Consider the following 19,809-nt stretch of genomic DNA (forward strand, 5'->3'; position numbering starts at 1 on the left):
CATTCCTCTGATTTATGCTCTGATCTCAAGAAGCACTGAGACATGTAGAGTGGACAGACATATTCTGTTTATGCGGCTGTGATCAGTGAATGGAGAGACCCTTAGATCATTGTATTCTATTCGTTAACTTTTTACCTGGTCCTGATTAAATAAAAAAACGACAGTGCACCCTAAAAACCTTTAGGTAGTGAAGTAGTAATATGAAAAATAACCTTTACGAGTTCTGTTAAATTATGCCTCACCTGGATAAACTTCAAAATACAGTCTGAGTTAAAAAAAAATACAGTCTGAGTTTTTCCTTGCAAATTTCAGATCCTGGAGAAAATAAACCCTGTAATTATGTTATCTGAAATCAAAACTCTCTATGGCAAAGATACCTCTGAAAAATAATTTGTTTTCTGACATTTCTGATAAGATGATTTTGAACTTTTAAAAGTAACCACCCCCCCTTCTTGTCCTACTGTCCTTCCTTCAAAGCTGCTTATTGTTTAGAAATGAAAGATATCACATCTAATGCTTTGTTTTTCAGTAGCATATTTGATGTACTTGTCATGTGACATTCCTGAATTTAAAATAACTGTTATATTATTTTATATTATATTGCTTTATGTGGTTCAAAACTGTATGATGCATTGAAATATATACTCCTTATATTGTGAAACTCATCATGTAATACAGATGAAAATAATTATATAATGACTTATAATCTATCCTTATGTATTTCAATATGATGGTGTCTGTAAAACAAAACTGAAACAAATGTAATCATATATTTCTGTTGAGACTGTGAATGTACTAATTTTTTTCTTAAGCTTCGTCTGGAATTAGTATCATATGCCATTGTACAGCTGGTCTGGGGTGTTAAGTGTTTAGAGTACAATTCAAACCCTTTAAAAGTCAACCCTCAGCTTTGCTTCATGTGACTCCTGATAACTTCTTGAGTGTTATTTGCATCATGAGGCTTGCTTTTGTGTTTGATTATTCATTTTAAACAATTTAAACAGTTTCATGTGGAAACCACAGCAATCTAGAGCCAGCATGTTGTGTGATCTGTGTCTTATGTAAAGCCATATTGAAGCAAAGACTATATAATAGTAAAAGGTTCCATATTTTCAAGGCTATCACTACCTCCACTTTTTCTCTTTCCCTAGAAAATACCAAGCAAAACTCTTCAACATGAGGTGGGAAATTCAAAGTGATTGTCACAATAGTTGCTGGGGGGTTGTTTGGGCTTGATTTTTTTATAGGAAAATATACCTTCTAATTCACCACTTTGTAGTTTTATGCTAGGTTTTCTCAATAACCATTTTTACATTTTATAAAAACTGGCTGGCAAATGAAGACTGAAAAGAATATTTAGTAAGTCCCCAGATGAAAAACCAACAAAACCATAGAGTGCAGATTTTTTCCTAACAATGAGTCACCTCAAGATGGTTACCCTAAGCCATGGTAATGATATTTTTCACAATTTTATTTTCCTAATGCCCCTAGAAATAAATGTTGTCCTTATTTGATTTTAGCCATCAAATATATTATGGCATGGGAAAAGTCAGCCATATATCAGAAATAGTCTTCTTTTTATTTAAAAACATTTCTTGATGTACTTATTGTAATGACTACTTTTTTGTCTTTTTAGCCTTAAAGAATTATAGAGGACTATAGGCTGACTGGTCTTGCATTTTTAATTCTGTAAATCTTTGGTTATTGCACATTGTACTTCCTGTTTTCATGGATTTATTCATTTGCCTCCTTTTATTTTGAGGGAATAACATGGACAGTTAAATCCTTGTCAGTAGTGTGGGAGATTATGCTGCTATTGTCATAATATTTTTGTTTTTTCTGCACGCCAAAAATAATGCTTGCCAAACAAAATCTTAGACATCCCAGCATAATATGGTCATTATATTTATATTCCTGTTATTGACAATACCTAGTTCAGTGCCTGGGTCAATAAATGTTTATTTCCCTTGCCTACCCTTCCTTTATTTTTATTTGACATGGAAACAAGCAGAATAATATGTGTGTGTCTGAAGCAAATTTCTTGAAGCATTTTTGCTGCTAAGGGATCTATAATCTGGAAATTGTTGGTATAAATTGGACCAAAACAACTTTCCTCCTTTATCCTTATCCTTCCATACGATTGCAAAACATAATTTCCTTCCTTCACCCCATCACTTTCACATGAGAACCTGATAAAAATAGAGTGACACAGAATGAGGAACGTGGGGATCAAACCAGAGAAGCTCATTTAAATATTGTGAAATTAAGGAGAGACCAAACCATTTTTTTTAAGAATGGGATCCTTTTGAATGGTATGATTCGTCCACATTACTAACATCGTTTTGGACAAAATCCATTGGATTAAATGTAAAATGATGACCTTTTTATTTTTCACGGATCTATATCTAAAAATCTTCACCTACTGTTCATACTTGTGTTAAGAATAATGAAATAGTATGGGGGTTGGCTTTACAGATCCTTCTCTGCCTCCTAGTTCTTTCACACAATGTCTCACAGGAGCAATGAGGAATTTTTTACACGAGTATCATGCTCTAAAATGACTCCCATCAAAGAACCACTGATTATCCCATGTTTATGTTGATGCCATCTGCCTTTAGCTCTTGGGCACACTTTTACTTCTAAACTGAAAAAATGTGGAGTGTCCCTTACCAGACACAACATTCATATCATTAATAATGAGCTGGAGAAGAAATACGGAGCTAATTTCCCAAGATTACTGTTATGTGTTTCCCGAAAGAAAACAAATTATATATGTTCAGTTTTTGCCAGAATCACATTTGAAACCTTAACCTCACCAAACTTCCTACAACTTACTAACCAAGTTTTATACATTCTAAATCTTCCCTATTTTTTACACACTGAGAGTTACAGCTTCCATCTAGTAGCAATCTTGAAATGTTTGGGGTTGGGGGTAGGGAGGACTGGGCAAGAATATAGGAAATAGGGTTATTGAAAAGGCCCCAAAAGGGACCTCACTGGCCAGAGAAAGCATTTACCTCTGAGAGTCCCTCCAAACCACACAGGTGAGACTGAACCCATCCTTGGTATTGGAAAAGTACATTCTACTTTGGAGGTCTTGACACCCGTATTGGAATTCTTTTATCTACAACCTCTCCTACCCACCGTGCCGCATCCCCTGACTTCTGCTGGCCACACAAGTATTAACCATTTTCCTCTTATTATGACCAGGTTCACATAAAACTTAGGCTGACAAATGGACTTGAAGTGCAAATATTATTGCGGATGTGACAAATTTTTTTTAGAAAAGGCTAGAAGATATCAGTCAAATAAAACACCATGTGGGTGTTGGTTGGTGAACACTCGTTTAAGAAAAGGGAGCTTGGGAATTTTTATTACTATGTTGATAAATGTGTTTGAAAGAATTTGTAAATGTCACAGGGACTTTTTAAGGTGACACGCACTAACTCCATAAATTATTAAACATTACAAGATGAGCTTAGATGACACTTGCTAGTAGCTTTACTTTATTTGATCAGTTTTGAGATTGTTCGTGAGCTTGGGAAACTTTTGATGTTTTTTTTCTATCTTCAGAGCAATTCCTTTGGCAGTGGGAACCATGCTTAGTTTAAACGGAATCGATAAATTACTTCCTGAACAATGGTTTTGGAGGGTCTTTTTATATACATGTGAAGCGTGGTTTTTTATAAAAATACAACTTTGAGAAGGTTTTTCTTTGCTTCGACAAACTTTATTAGGACATGTTTTTTAAGAGAAGAAGGAAATGGCATGCAAGGCCCTTCTAGAGATAAAATACATACAGATGCTGAAATATTTGTCTTAGAACACTGTTCAAAGGCATTTTTTCGGGCATGCCTTTTATGCTGGTCTTTCAACACCTTCTCTGTTTTGTTTTTGTTTTGTTTTGTTGTCACTAAATCTAAATCAAAATGGACATCTTGCTCCCAACTCAGCTAACTACTACTCCTCCCCTTTACACTGCCCTCAAGTTCCCCTAGTTGTCACCCATTTGCCAGCTGGGAGCCTAAAAAATGCAAATAGGCTTGGAAGCTCACAGAAGTTCCTTGGGCCTTCTAGGAACAACCAAGAAACACCCAAAAACAGAGTTCCCAAATCTGATATATGATCAGCTTTCCCAAATGAAGCATGAACCACAAATCTCAGTGCCAAACATCCAAATTTTCTTTTGTTTGGTTCTTCCTACTTCGAGTTATCCTATGTCTTCACTTAAAACTTCAGTTGCAATTTAATCTTCCGTTTTTCATCTCATATTTGTTGCATAAAACATTTCACACATGCTTGAAAATTCCAGAGGGTGGAAAGTTTTTGTTATCAAAAAGAGTCTTTGATTTACCAACACCCAAATTTCACAAATACTAACATTTTACCAGATCTGTTCCATACCTTAAAAAAAAAGAGGTAAAACATCACAGATGCAGTAGTTCATATCTTAATAATCAAATTCTCTCCCTCTTTCCAGTGGCAACTACATTCCTACAGATGTCTATCCTGTCTGGCATGTTAAAAATGCATTTTCCTTGAATATATGCACCCATAGAAATATATATATAATTATTGTGGGTCCCTATGAATTATTTTACACAGGTAATAACATATGCCGTATGCATGTTGATTTTTTCTTTCAGCATTGGGTTTTTGAAATCCAAATAGCTCCAGTTTATTGGATATATACACAGGGTTTTTGTTAATCCCCCTATTAATCAACTTTTCATTTCCACTATTATAAATGGCCATGTAAGAACGCATAAGAGACTCTTGAAAACTGAGAACAAACTGAGGGTTGATGGAGGTAGGAGGGAGGGGAGGGTGGGTGATGGGTATTGAGGAGGGCACCTTTTGGGATGAGCACTGGGTGTTGTATGGAAACCAATTTGACAATAAACTTCATATATTGAAAAAAAATAAAAAATAAATAATAAATAAATAAATAAAATGGCCATGTAAGAACATTTTATGCAGGCTTCATTTTTTTAAGTATTTGCCATATTTTCTCTAGGATATACATCTAGGAGTGTCAGTGTTGGGTCACATGGAACACACACCTTAACGTTTTCTCACACTTGACAAATTGTTCTCCAAAGCAGCTGTGCCAATAAATATCCCATCAGCAGTGCAGGAGATTCCATTTTTTCCTTAATCATTACCTGAGGTTGTCAGACATTTTAATTTTTGACAACTTGATGGGCAATAAAGGATACATTGTTGCTGTTTTAACTTTCACTGTCCTAATGAATTCCCTCAGTATCTGAATAACTCATCCTCTACCTGCTTATCTTTTATGCCATCTTTTGTCACCTGCTCAGTTTCTCCATTTGTCTGTCTCCATATGTCTGCATCTGGACCTCTACTCTGCGTCGGTGGTCGGTTGATCTATCCCTGCCTTGATGTTCCCTGTTTTATTACTCTAGTTTTATGCAATCCTGTTACCAGGGAAATTGAAATTCCTACACTTCTCTCTCTTCTTCAGAACTATTCTGGCTATGCTCTCGGCCATTTATTCATTATGTGAATTTTGAGATAAGCCTATCAACTTTTTTTTAAAAATTGTGCCGGGAATTAGATTTTGTTCATTGAATTTATGTGTTAATTCTGGGAGAAATTACATCTTTATAATATTGTGTCCTAATGATGAACATGGTTTATCATTTCATTTACTTTGGTCTTTAGTAACACTTTATCCTATCCTTCATAAATGTCTGCATGTGTTTTAGTTGATCCATTCCTAGACACCATATAACTTTTGTTGCTATTGTAAATGGTATCTTTTTAAAAATTATTGTATTCTGAGAAGTTGTTTATATATAGAAACCACAGATTTTTAAATATTGATTCTGTATCCTGAAACCTCATTGAACTCTAATCTATTAGTTCTGGTAATTTGTACTTTTTCTTGGATTTTCCATTTTTATTTATATCATCGGAATGACACAACTTTGTTTCTTCTTTCCATCTTTATACCTCTCATATGTTTTTCTTGGTCTGTTTCTTGGAGTTGGATTTCCAGTATAATATTGATTGTAGTGGATATTCTTTCTTATTCCTGACTTTAAAGAGAATTTTACTGAAAGTTTGCCATTAAGTATAGGGTTTCCTGTGTATTTTTGCAGACACCCTTAGATATATTAAGGAAATTCCTTTCTATTCCTGATTTGCTAATAATTCCATATCTTGAATGGGTGTTAACACATCTACATCTACTGATACCAATTTTTTTTCTATATCTACTGATACAAAAATGTGGCTTTCCTCCTTTACTCAGTTAGTATACAAATTATTGCAGAGAATTAATTTGGAGAAAATTCTTTAAAGTCAAATTACTCTCACATTCTTGGAGTGAATTCTACTTCATCACGGTATATTTTTACAAAGCGTGCTTCATTCATTTCATCTCTTTTGCTGCTTGAGATATAATTTTCTGAGGTGATTTATAAGTAAGTCAAAATCTTCTAGGGTTATAGAAATTCCTCTTTCTCCCTAGATGTCCATCCACTGATGGATGGATAAAGAAGACACACACACACACACACACACACACACACACACACACACACACACAAAATGGAGTATTACTCAGACATCAAAGAGAGTGAAATCTTGCCATTTGCAGCAACCTGGATGGAACTAGAGTATGTTATGCTAAGTGAAATAAGTCAGAGAAAGACGAATACCATATTATCTCACTCACATGTGGAATTTAAGAAACAAAACAGATGAACATAGGGGAAGGAAAGGAAAAATAAAATAAGATAAAAACAGAGAGGGAGATAAACCATAAGAGACTCTTTTTTTTTTCTGAAATTTATTGACAAATTGGTTTCCATACAACACCCAGTGCTCATCCCAAAAGGTGCCCTCCTCAATACCCATCACCCACCCTCTCCTCCCTCCCACCCCCCATCAACCCTCAGTTTGTTCTCAGTTTTTAACAGAGAGACTCTTAACTATGGAGAACAAACTGAGGGTTTCTGGAGGAGGGGAGGGGCATGGGGGATGGGCTAAATAGGTGATGGGCATTAAGGAGAGCACTTGTTATGATCACTGAGTTCTGTATGTAAGTGATGAATCACTAAATTCTGCTCCTGAAACCAATACTACGCTGTTAACTAACTTGATGTTAAATAAAATTTTAGAAGAAAATCTTTGTAATTTTATCAGTTTTTGTTTTGAGGGTATATTATTAGGTGTATGTAGACTTAAATATTCAATCTTCCTAATGAATTATCTCTTTCATTGTTAAGTATGATATCCTTTATCCTGAATGATTCTTTGTCTCCTTTTTTGATATTAATATTGTTCCACTAGCTTTCTTTCCACTGGTTGATTCTCTGGTGGGTTTCTTTCAATTTTCTTACTTTCATTTGACCTATGTCACTATGTTTTAAGGGCATCTCTATGAACAGCACATAGGTAGATTTTGTTTTCCCATGTTATTTGAGAACTTTTTCCTTTAGGGGATAAGACAGTTCCTTTCGGTCTTCCAATGCACCCTTCCTTCGTTTTTATTTTGCAATGTGAATCAATTTGCCATTTGCAATTTAATCAGCCAATTTTGTAATAATAATTATAAGAACGGGAGGTAAATAAAAGGTCTTAGTTAGATAATGCACTGTATCTGAGGGCTTAAGTTTAAGTAGGGGTGGCTCTTCTCCCAGTCAGGAACGACCACCGTCACAGCGAACCAAATTCCAGCTGTAGCTGGAAGAGACTCTTGCTCTAGTTGTGACTTTCAAGGGAATGAACAATCTGAGAAGTCCAGTGGCTAAGTGGCCTATGCAAAAAAATGAGAAAATAAAAACTGTCTTCCATACACATTTTACCAAAAAGAGATTAATTTGGTTGCTCAAGAGCCTCCTTGTAAATACGAATCTTCCTCAATTATCTGTCAATCACTTGACCATACCCATTACTGAGCAACGCTTGATGAGCATTGTGCTTGGCACTATATCAGGATACAGGAAGCGTTGTAAGTGTTCTCTCTGCCCTCTTGGGCGTTACAGTCTAGGCGGGCAGGCTGGGGTAATCACAGTGTGTCCAGCTCTCCAGACTGACTTCGAAAAAATATTAAGCCTCAGGGGGCGTGGGTGGCTTAGCCGGTTAGGTGACCCACTCTTGATTTCAGCTCAGGTCATGATCTCGCAGTTCCTGAGTTTGAGCCCTGTGTTGGGCTCTGTGCTGACAGTGCGGAGCCTCCTGGGGATTCTGTTTTCCACTCTCTCTGCCTCTCTCTTTCTCTCTCTGTCTCTCTCAAAATAAATAAATAAGCATTAAATAAAAATTAAATAGGGGAGCCTGGGTAGTTCAATTGGCTGAGTGTCTGAGTTCAGCTCAGGTCATGATCTCACGGTTTGTGAGTTCAAGCCCCCCAATGGGCTCTGTGCTACAGCTCAGAGCCTGGAGCCCGCTTTGAATTCTGTGCCTCCTTCTCTCTCACTCTGCCCCTCCCTTGCTTGTACTCTGGCTCTCTCTGTCTCTCAAAAACAAATAAATTTCACATTTTTTTAATTAAAAAAAATAAATGATTGAATTTAAAAAAATACGAAGTCTCGGGGCGCCTGGGTGGCGCAGTCGGTTAAGCGTCCGACTTCAGCCAGGTCATGATCTCACCGTCCGTGAGTTCGAGCCCCGCGTCGGGCTCTGGGCTGATGGCTCGGAGCCTGGAGCCTGTTTCCGATTCTGTGTCTCCCTCTCTCTCTGCCCCTCCTCCGTTCATGCTCTGTCTCTGTCCCAAAAATAAATAAACGTTGAAAAAAAAAAATACGAAGTCTAATAATTCCAAATGAACTTGGTCCAAAGAGTTCTTCCTCCTAAATAAGTTAAAGACTTGGACTCTGTACCATTTTTCAAGAAAATCAGCGTTGCATGAAACTCTAAGGGTCACAGTATGTGAGCACATCTCCACGCAGCTATTCTCCTCGAACACAACCATCTCTTTTCCTTCATTCTGAGCATTCTGAACATGCCGTCACCATGAAATGAGACACCTGAAATATGAGATTTCTAGTAAATTGGATTTATCTGAAATCCTTCCAGAATTTTCCCTCCTCTTCAATTCCACGGCTCAAAGATCACTTTGCAAGAGTTGTTATTTATCCTCAGTCATTCTCAGGGACCCTGCTGTGTCATTGGATCAAAGCAAAGTTCACTCACAGTTAACTGATAAATTGTTAGTGAAACTGTGCACAAAAAAACAATCCCCTACGATTATTAACTGGACAACCGAATTTGTCAAGTTAATAATTTTCCCCCTTACTTTCCCATAATTTCCAGATTATTTCCATAATTATCAATTATCTTTTTTCAAGAGAGATTCTAATGTTTCCCTAGCTGATAATACATATTCTTAAGCTTCAAGGTAATTCATTATCTGAGAAATAGTGATGGCAAAACCCTCTTAACTGACGTCCGGCTCCTCCTATTGACCAGTCATGTAAACTGGGGTCGTTCCTCACCTTTCTGATCTCATTTATGATGGAGAAAATTATACTAATTTGCGTGAAGGGAAGAGAAGAAACAGACTCAGGGCACAGGTCTCTTAAAGTCCCTGATAAGTCAGAGGCAACATCTGTTGAATACTAATTTTGCCTGTGAACCTCGGGTAAGATCTTGAATTGCTATTTCAAGGGACACCCGGACAGACGGTGAAGATCTGAGGGAGTCTAAGCTTGTCCCTCCCCCCAGCTTTCAGATTCGGTGGACATCACTGTAAGTCTAAAGTGATCCAAAGACCCAACATCTTGGAAAACATTCTTGTGCAATGTTAGTTGATGACATCTAACTGGAGTGCATTTAAAATGGACGTACATTATTTTTTTCCTTTTTTAATTTTGTTTAAATCCAGGTTAGTTAACATGTAGTGTAATAATGGTTTCAGGAGTAGAATTTAGTGTTTTGTCACTTACACATAACACCCAGTGCTCATCCCCACAAGTGCCCTCCTTGTGCCCATCACCCATGTAGCCTAACCCCCCACCCACCTTCCCTCCAGCAACCCTCAGTCTCTTCTCTGTATTTAAGAATCGCTTGTGCTTTGCCTCCCTCTCTGTTTTTATCTTATTTTTCCTTCCCTTCCTTTCCTTCCCTTCCCCTATGTTCATCTGTTCTGTTTCTTAAATTCCACATATGAGTGAAATCCTATGGTATTTATCCTTCTCTGACTGACTTATTTTGCTTAGCATAACGTACATACATTCTGACCTAGAAACCTCTCTTCAAGGATTCATCCCAAGGGAAAGAAACAAAACAGTTAGTTTAGAGCACAAGATTCTACACCCCAGGATGATGCAGAAAACACAACTGTCTGTCAATAGGGACTCACTAAGCAAAGTATACAGAGACTTCCAGTTTCCACTTCAACATGTAAAGAGCTTGGAAGTGTCACCACCACCCTGACAACAGGAAGCTGGACAAACTGAAAGCCAATGGCTTTTCTGGAGCCCATTGGGGAAGGGAAGTTGCCGAGTGACCTGTCACTGTGAAATCTAGGGATACAGGCAAACCCTGAAAGTCACAGCCTAGACCTTCTTTACCTGGAGCAGCAGCCACTGGAGCCATTACTGGTAGAAACACCTCACGCAGTAACTTTAACAAATTGCTGGGGGCTGAGGGTGGACCAGCATGAGAGTGAGAAACTCGCTGGTTGCCAGAGTCAGAGGACGACCCCAAAGTGCTATGAGCCGTACCTACAGTAGGAATATCACCAGGCTGTCTTAGTGAAGGTCCCTTCATCGCGCTGGCTGGGGAAGCAGAAGAGTAACCATTGTGAAATATGTCCAGAGACTTCACTTTCCCAAAGACCTAGTCTCTGGGGGAAACGGCTTGGACAGAGCCCTGCATCAGCTGCGAGAAGGGCATCTCTCCAACTCCAGCCGTCTTTCTGCTTCCTACCTCACCTAAGGGAGGAAGAAAAGAACACAGCCAAGTTTTCAGCTGCCTCGAGAGAGTGTTGTTGAGAGCATCTGGGTGGGAGACCTGAGAGATGGAGATTCTAAGAAAGAATCCAGTGAATCTAGTTAAGGCCCCTATGTAAACTTCCAAGACTCCAGAGGGTAGAGGTAGAGACCTACTGGTCTCGTGGCTGCCACCCAGGACAAGCCTCTTAAGTGACCCCCCTCGCATCAAACATGCCACCTAGAAATCTGGAGCGGCCTGCCTCTTCCATCAGTCTGTCCACGCCCTCCGCATACAGGGGCTAGTTTGTGAACCAACACCTTTTCCCCACCAAGCTCCACCTGCCCTCGTTGCTGTCCCCACTTGTCACTGCCATGCCCAGGCACACAGGCTCCTGGGCCACAGCGGTGGAAAACCTGGGAAAGAGATACTTATAGCAGCCCGGATGGGTCTTAAAAAAATAACTGTGAGCGAAAAAGAAAGCATACATTTAGATAAACTAAAAGGGCCTCTGCTGCAAACATTATAGACATTTCCCAAGAGTACAAAGCAACAGAAAGACATATATTAACCCCATGAAATAGTTGCCCATGGAGATTCAGGGCGGGGTCAGCAGGAGTGCCAAGTGGGAATTTTAGAAATTGAAATACAATAAAATTAAAACACCCTAACTCCTCAGCTCTCCCCTTCTTGCCCTATTCAGATGCACAGTTGTCCAGGGCCTTCCTCACTATTGGGTTCCCTTCTCCTTCCCTGGAGAGTGCCAACTCCCTTCGCTTTTGTCCTCCTTCTCTTCCAGGAGAACCCCAATACCAACACCCATTTCTTTACCCACTCCATGCACATTCTCCTTCTCTCTCTCTCTTATTCACACCCCTCATTTCTCAATCTCTATCCCCTCCAACGATACCTTGAGCCTTCCCCACAGCCACCACCACCCTCACAGAGAGACGTGTGTCCTGATGAGAACCTGCTGGAACACAAAACTAACAAAACTAGTCCAGAAGACCTATACTTTGTCTGCCCTCCTTCTTTCTCCTGTCTCCCACTTCGTTTTATTTTCTCTGCCCTAAGGCACCGGTGCCTGCCCTGGAAGCTCTGGGGCTTGGCCCAAGTGAAGGCAGCAACCGCTCCAGAACCCCCCTCGAGCTCCTCCCCTTCTGTCCTAAACTCAAAGTCCATCTGGCCAGTGAGCAGTTCGAGCCCTTCCCCCAACCTGCTTCCACAGGTACTGGCTCCCTGGCTGGGAGGGAGGACTCCCGCCGGGAGGCACTTGCTGAGAGCTTTGCACCTGCAGACCTCTTCCAGGATCCCCAAGATGTGCCCTTCCTTGAGCCGTGAGTGGAAACCAGGGGCACAGGGGTGAGCTGAGGGTTGGCAAGAGGGGCTGGGCTGGGCTCAGAGTCTGTGGCCTGGGATTCTGGGATTAGGCCTGCATGGGGGCTTGGATTCAGGCCATCTGACAGAGCGATCCTTCCCCGAGCAGCCCCATGCCCCCTGTCCGTGCCCAGTATTTTTCAGGGCCTGCTCTTGCCCTGAAATGAAACCCATGGATAATAAAACCCAACTATGCACAATTTCAGAATGAAAACAATGAGGTATTTTAGCTGTAATATAAAGAAGAAATGAAAGCAATTCAAAATTAAGCATTAACTGCAATAAGCAGATACTCAAGGATGATGACTTCAAAAGACATAAAGCCTCCTCATGAATGTCCACCATGCCCCAGGAGGTAGTATCACTGCCTCCAGCACCCACCTACAGTGCCTAGCCTGCGGGGAATTCTCTCTCTCCCTCTCTTTCTCTCTCCCTTGCCTGCACATGCTCTTGCTCTCTCTGTCTCTCTCTCTCTCAAAATAAATAAACTTAAAAAATAAATACATAAAGGTTACCTTATACACTATGCAGGAATAAGGCATAGTTAGTACTTTAATAAATCACCTTAATGTTCTATGAACTATGTCCATTGTGTATTTTCAAATATTCCTTCCTTCCTCTTCCCTCCCTCCCTTCCTCCCTTCCTCCCTTCCTTCCTTGCTTCCAACATGATTTTATGTATTTCATTTGGAGCTCTCACTCCACCGTCACATTCCATTCAGTTACGTGAACCAATGACTGAATCGACCTGCCTTGACTGTTTAAAATCTAGGCTCTTCTTTATGCAGTCCTTCTTCCCAACTCTGTCTCCACTGCCAGCCTACTATCAGAGTTGCTATAGGTTTGGAGTCAAGAGAGCTTCCAGCTTCTCAATGGGCTGCTCCAATTGTGTAGGCAGGAAAATATGGGACTGAAGGAGTGAAGGGAATTTGAATTCGTAGAAACACTCGGTCTATTTTGTGGCCGTTTCAGAAGAGTAATTAATGGAGAGAGACACAATGAAAAGCTTTTCAAAAGGTGAAATTCTCAGAAAACTTAAGGTGTTATTTTTTTCTCATTTCTTTGCTGGCTAGCCAAAAGCCGTTTGTTTTTAAAGTAAGAGCAAATTAATGACATTAGTGATTATTTAAAGCAGAAAAGTGAATGGGATCTCTTTGAAAGAAAACATATTCAGAGCTTTTCCTTTCCAGCTTCATTTAAAACACAATTGTTCATTGTGTTTCTCAGGACTGTGACTTCACAGCGACACAAAACACCAACATTTCATCTACCGATTCAGACCTTTATGCTGAGTAAGAGACATCATTTTCTCAGCTCTCTCCACATGTAATATTATCTTGACACTGACCTTAAGTCTTCAAAATTAGCTGTATTCTTTTCCACAAGGTTTCTAGACGTCTCTTCCCACTGTGATATTCTTTAACTCTATTGTCCCATCCCACTGCTATACACAGGTCAAGATCTGTGCTGGAAAGGAAGGGCGAAAGTGGCCAATGAATGAGAAGAGAAGTAGGCTGGGAGCCTGAAATTTGGAGTTTCATTCTTGTTCTGCAGCTAGCTAGCTTGGCAAACTTAAGCAAATTAATTTACCACTTGGGTCTGCCTTCCTCGTCTAAAACATAAGCATTTTGACGACAAAAACCTGAGGCCCCTTCCAGCCCCAAATATTAAGTGATTCCTCTGACTGACCTCATCTTTGCTTTGCCACGGTCTGGTCTTGGGTCCTCATGGTCTTTGTGTTGTGTTTGGGAGGAAGGTCTTTGTGTTGTGTTTTGTCTTACATATCTCTATGCACGCATTTGTTATTATGGGACACTGCCTGGTGCCTGACTCTCCTGATTCTCTACAAGACTAGTCAACAGCCATTCATTCACTGTTTACGGAGAGCCAACCTGGTGTCAGGAACTGAAATTGGCACCAGGATTCAGGCACCAAGCAGCTCAAAGCTTAGAAAGCACCTCTATTGACACGGACGATATATTCGATCCATGCACCACAGTGCCAGCAGTCTGACCAACTGAAGAGAGAGATTAGTCCACCTGGCAGGGTGTGGGGGGAGATTGTGAGGGACCGCAGTGGGAAAAATGATGGCTTCTTCCAATATCCCCCATGATTTTTTTTTACTATAGTTGAAAGAAATTCTCCTTTTTTCCTCCAGAAAATGTGTTATTGAGATACCTTGGTTTTTAAGTCCTAACTAAAGGTCGATTAGAAGTATTTTTTAATTAATTTATTTTTTTAACGTTTTTATTTATTTTTGAGACAGGGAGAGACAGAGTATGAACAGGGGAGGGTCAGAGAGAGGGAGACACAGAATCTGAAACAGGCTCCAGGCTCTGAGCTGTCAGCACAGAGCCCGACGCAGGGCTCGAACTCACGGACTGCGAGATCATGACCTGAGCTGAAGTCGGCTGCTTAGCAGACTGAGCCACCCAGGCGCCCCTGAAGTATTTTTTTTTAACTAAGAAATAAGCGAAATTGCCTAAGGGTCTTGATTCAGATTACTTAGTATAGGTGATTTTTACAAGCAGGCTAGTTTGCTGTTCAACTGTGGGCCCTAAGTTCACTTTACTCTTAATAGGTGCTTTCTGGACGTCTGTGACCAAGTTTGGTCTCCACACAAAACCCAGAATGCCTCCATGTGACTTCACACCTGAAAAATACCAGGTAAGAGTCAGAATTTTAGGGAAACCCAAGAGGGTGGTTCTTCTTGAAAGGGTAAAATTGTTTCCTCAAGAAAAACCCGCCAAGGTCCTGCCTGCCGCTTAGCCAGGGCATCCTAGATATTCTACCTACAAGTCACTAGGAGCATCTGAACCCTCTTACTCTGCTCCATGCTGCTGCATGAATGGGTGTGTGTGTGAGAGACACAGAGCAGAGACTGAGCGACCTAGAGTATGAGAAAGAGACGATCCATCTGTATCACAAGGACACAGATGTAGACACACACACACAAATACATATATCACATTTGTGGTGCCACAGATTTGCTTTTTAAAATGTTCTAGGGGCACATGTGGGGCTCAGTCAGTTAAGTGCTTGACTCATGATCTCAGCTCAGGTCACGACCTCACAGTTTGTGAGTTCGAGCCCTGCATCATGCTCTCTGCTGCCAGTGCGGAGCCAGCTCCAGATTCTCTGTCCACAAACCCCTCTCTGCCCCTCCCCACTCTCTCTCTCTCTCTCTCTCTCGCTCGCTCTCTCTCTCTCTCTCTCACACACACACAGACACACACACAGACACACAAATAAATAAAAACATTTAAAGACATTTTTAAATTTTTTTTTCAACGTTTATTTTTGGGACAGAGAGAGACAGAGCATGAACGGGGGAGGGGCAGAGAGAGAGGGAGACACAGAATCGGAAACAGGCTCCAGGCTCCGAGCCATCAGCCCAGAGCCTGACGCGGGGCTCGAACTCACGGACCGCGAGATCGTGACCTGGCTGAAGTCGGACGCTTAACCGACTGCGCCACCCAGGCGCCCCTAAAGACATTTTTAAATATAATTTATTGTCAAATTGGTTTCCATACAACACCCAGTGCTCATCCCAACGGGTGCCCTCCTCAATGCCCATCACCCACTTTCCCCTCTCCCCCCCCCCCATCTATCCTTAGTTTGTTCTCAGTCCTTAAGAGTCTCTTATGGTTTGCCTCCCTCCCTCTCTGTAAGAACATTTTTAAAAAGCAAAATAAAATATTGCTCTGGGAGCATCTGGGTGGCTCAGTCATTTAAGCCTCCAACTCTTGATTTCGGCTCAGGTTATGATCTCACAGTTTCATGGGTTGGATCTCCACATCAGGCTCTGCACCAACAGAGCACATCTCTCATCCTCCCCCACTCACTCTCTGTCTCTCTCTCAAAATAAATAAATAAACTGTAAAAATAAATAAATAAAATGTTCTGATTTTGATTACCTCATATGGCACTACGCGATCTGACCTTCACGAGTCCTTCCCTCCAAACTAGGAAGTTATAATTTTGCTCTCAGACTAAGAAATATCAGGCGCTCTCATGCTCTCTCTCCGTCTATCCACCCTCCCTTCCTCCCTCCCTTCCTTTCCATACCCTTTATTCTACATGACACTCACAGATTAGAAATTGTAGATTCAGCAGTCGGGACGGGCCCACAAAGAAGAGCGGTATAGGAGAAAGTTTTGATAATTAAAGACATGAACACCACCAGCGCCTCCTTTGTTTATTCTCAAAAAAAACTGCAGGGAAAAAAAGAGTCAAGGCATTACTGCAGACATTTACTTCCAAAGTCTTTTTATTTTATTCTACAGCTAAAAGGAATTCAAAGACAAGACTTTCCATTTAGAGGTAGAATATTTCAGCCTCCTTCTTCCATGTGTGATCTAAAAAGGGATCGAAGGGACACATTAATAATGTCCTGTACTTGAGAGAAAGGACCTGGGGCAAAGAGGGAACATGGGGCAAATACAGCCACTTGTGGGCACATCACAGCAGCCTAATGCTCAGTCAGTAGAGAGGCAAGGCACACGGCATGTGACCTGCTGTTGACCTTGTAAGAAATGTGGAGCTCTTAAGGAAAAGGGAGATCTTAAACACTGAAATCTTGCCTTTTTGCAGTCCCTCGCCTATGACCGTGTCCTGGAGGTCCACAGGCTGCATCTTCCTCCTGTCCCGACTGCATATTTTCTGAAGCCTTTGCTGCTCCACCAGGGTCACATGGAATGGCTATTTGACCATGAGGGAAACAGATACCTGGATTGCTTTTCTGGGATTGTCACCGTCAGTGTTGGTCACTGCCACCCGTGAGTGTCCTCAAATTCCAGTCTTTTTACTCCAGAAGAATATATGGAGTACAGGCTAATGCTCATGTTCGTGATCCAGAACTCTGGTTAAAAATTCTCTCTCCTTAGGCATATCCCAGTTTCTAGCTGACACGCTCCCTGCTATTTCCTGGGTAACAAAAAAATCTTCGCACCGCACTTTCTGTTTTCTTGACAAGGCAAAGGTTATTCATTCCCAAGCAGCATGGCGTGTAACACGTGATGGGAGCATTGCTGTGTATGTGTGTGTTTGCCCTTGCTAGAAACAGCTTCCCAAAGAAAGGCAACACACTGAGGAATAGGCAGAAAGAAGGGAAGGGAGGCAGTTCTCAGAGAGCCATGGGGCAGGTGTGTGGGGTGTGGGGTGATGAAATGAGAAATCACTTCTAGCCTAAGGCTCTCCATCACCCCTGACTGATAGATGAGGCAAGAAAGGATGGTAAGAGAAAGATGGAATCAGAGCTGGAAATTTACATTAGAAACATATGGATGCATCAATCCTAAGATTCTCTGGATCTTTGGTCATCAGTGCACCCACACAAATGTTCTCGGCAGGGTCTTCTGTGGTCTTCTTGGTTTTGATGCCATTATCTCATTTTAATGCCTATTTTTCTCTTGTCTTTCATAATCTGACCAACAAAACTCACATGAAGTGGGACCAAAATAAAGCAGCAAGCCAAAATAAATTGAATAAGTTTGGGTCCTTCTGTCAAAAGTAGGAGCAAAGGGTCTTCTGGAGCCGCTATCGGGTGGTAGGAGTGAGTTGTAATCCCAGGGTCTGGCCTCACCAATTCCTCCCACAGCCTTCCTATTTCTGTCTCCGGGAGTCACTGGTCCCATGCGAGGTTCTAAGGAGCATGTAAAATAAAATTCTGGTGCAGTCTAAAACATACAATAAACACACATGAAGGAAGGAAAAGATAAACAAAGTAGTGAAACGTTTTACACGTTCTCATGAATAATGTTGGCATCGTCCCTGTTAGTCCACCACTCACTGCTTTCATGACGTCTGTGCTTCTCCTGATCTCCCTCTGACCCTGAAGCTTGCCCTCTGACCCCCTGACTCAAGGGGCCCCAGCCTCTTCCCTTCACCCTCTGCTCTTCTCTCTATACCGTCTTCGTGCATTAATACTCTGCTCATAGTCTCAGCTCCACCCCTTTTCCCCATCCTGATCATTTTGTGACATTTTCAGCAGCCTCCCCCAACTCTCTCTTTCATCTTGCTCCCTCGCCAAGCTACTATAATAACTCTAATAAGCCCAGAGTGGGCATTAAGGCGCCCCACATTTCCTGCAGCCTCCAGGACACCCCCCCACACACACACCCCATGATACTCCACCATCAGCTAAAATCCAACATTAGCGCCAAATCCATCAAACCCTCTACTATAATATTTCTATTTCCATATTCATGTATTCAAAGTGCACAAGTGAGCCTCCTACCATGTGAAGGAGCTGGGCGGCCACTGACTGCATGTCTCAACTAATCCATGAGTTTCCCCAATGTTACAGGCAAGAATGGAGAAGTCATCTTTGACTCTTCCCTGCCCAGAGGCAACCTGATACTGAGATCTAGCTTTCCCTCCACTGAAATGCCTCTCCTACTGGCCCCTACTGGTTCCCACCAAGCCCAGTCTCTAGAACCTCTCTTTCTGGCACACCTGGAAGGCTACCTTGCCCTCATGACTGGATTCACCGTTACCAGTCTTACCCTTTTCAGTCTACCCTCATGGGGCTCACATATTTACTTTGCAAAAAAACGCTTTCGTCAATTATCTGTTAACTGTAAGAGTTCATTGATTGTCTGCAATTTTCTAAAATGAGTCATAAAACCCAGACCACAGGAGAAGTTAGTTGGTAAAGGGCCCCATGAAAAAATAAATTTTAAAAACCCTGTAAACTCCATCTCCCTCCTGGGGAGAAATAGTATGTATTTGTCTAATAAAAGCACTGGCAAGTCCTGCAGTAAAGAAATCTGTTTGAACTGGTACTTCTCAAAATCACTTAATCATTATTTATTTAACCACTTCACTGATTCTTTTTTGAGAGAAAATTATTAGTAACAAACAGAACTGGTGTGTACCTTTAGCCATTGATGCCCTTTGGATCAAGTTTAAACATCCTGGCTTATGTTTTCAAGGCATTCCTAGTCAGGTCCTACCTCTCTATGTACCCTAAGTTCTTACTATCCCTCAACACCAACCTTCTGATCCTTCACAGGATATGGTTTCATAGTTACAAAGTGTTCATCCAAAGTGACCACTATTAGGAAGCAGATATTGGAATCTCCTCTGAAAGAAGAAGGCCTGCTCTTGTATACATGTGTTTGATGTATCTGTAACTCTTTAGAAGAATAAAATGAAAAGACACCTGGGCTTAGATATAGTCCTCTTTAGTTTGGAAACTGTTCAAAGGGTATTTAATAAGAAATCCTAATCAGAAGAGAATCTATGTCCCAAACTCCCTCCTAAAATAGGACTTTCTTTTCTAAAATCTGTAAGGGATAATCATTTGGTCTCCTTTTGAACACTTCCCTTGGGGAAGACCCCATTACCTTTCAAGGCACCCATCCCATTGCCAGACAGCTCTACTGGTTACAGTTCTTCCTCACATGTGGATGAAACCAGCCTCTTGAAACTATTTGAGAACTAGCCATAGATTCAGGGTCAATGGCTGGTGTGTGTGTGTGTGTGTGTGTGTGTGTGTGTGTGTGTTTTGGAGGAACGTGC

General features: G+C 41.1%; 1 protein-coding gene across 1 annotated transcript in view; it reads left to right on the forward strand.

Annotated features, from left to right (window-relative positions):
- The window catches only part of AGXT2 (alanine--glyoxylate aminotransferase 2), a 62,902-nt gene that overhangs the window by 3,334 nt on the left and 39,759 nt on the right, over nt 1-19,809 (forward strand). Inside the window, exons 2-4 of the mRNA XM_047857593.1 lie at nt 12,137-12,245; nt 14,864-14,952; nt 16,879-17,063. Of these exons, the coding sequence (XP_047713549.1) occupies nt 12,137-12,245; nt 14,864-14,952; nt 16,879-17,063 (383 nt within the window). The remainder of the gene's footprint in view (nt 1-12,136; nt 12,246-14,863; nt 14,953-16,878; nt 17,064-19,809) is intronic.

Source organism: Prionailurus viverrinus, chromosome A1, assembly GCF_022837055.1.
Source record: "Prionailurus viverrinus isolate Anna chromosome A1, UM_Priviv_1.0, whole genome shotgun sequence".
Taxonomy (NCBI): domain Eukaryota; kingdom Metazoa; phylum Chordata; class Mammalia; order Carnivora; family Felidae; genus Prionailurus; species Prionailurus viverrinus.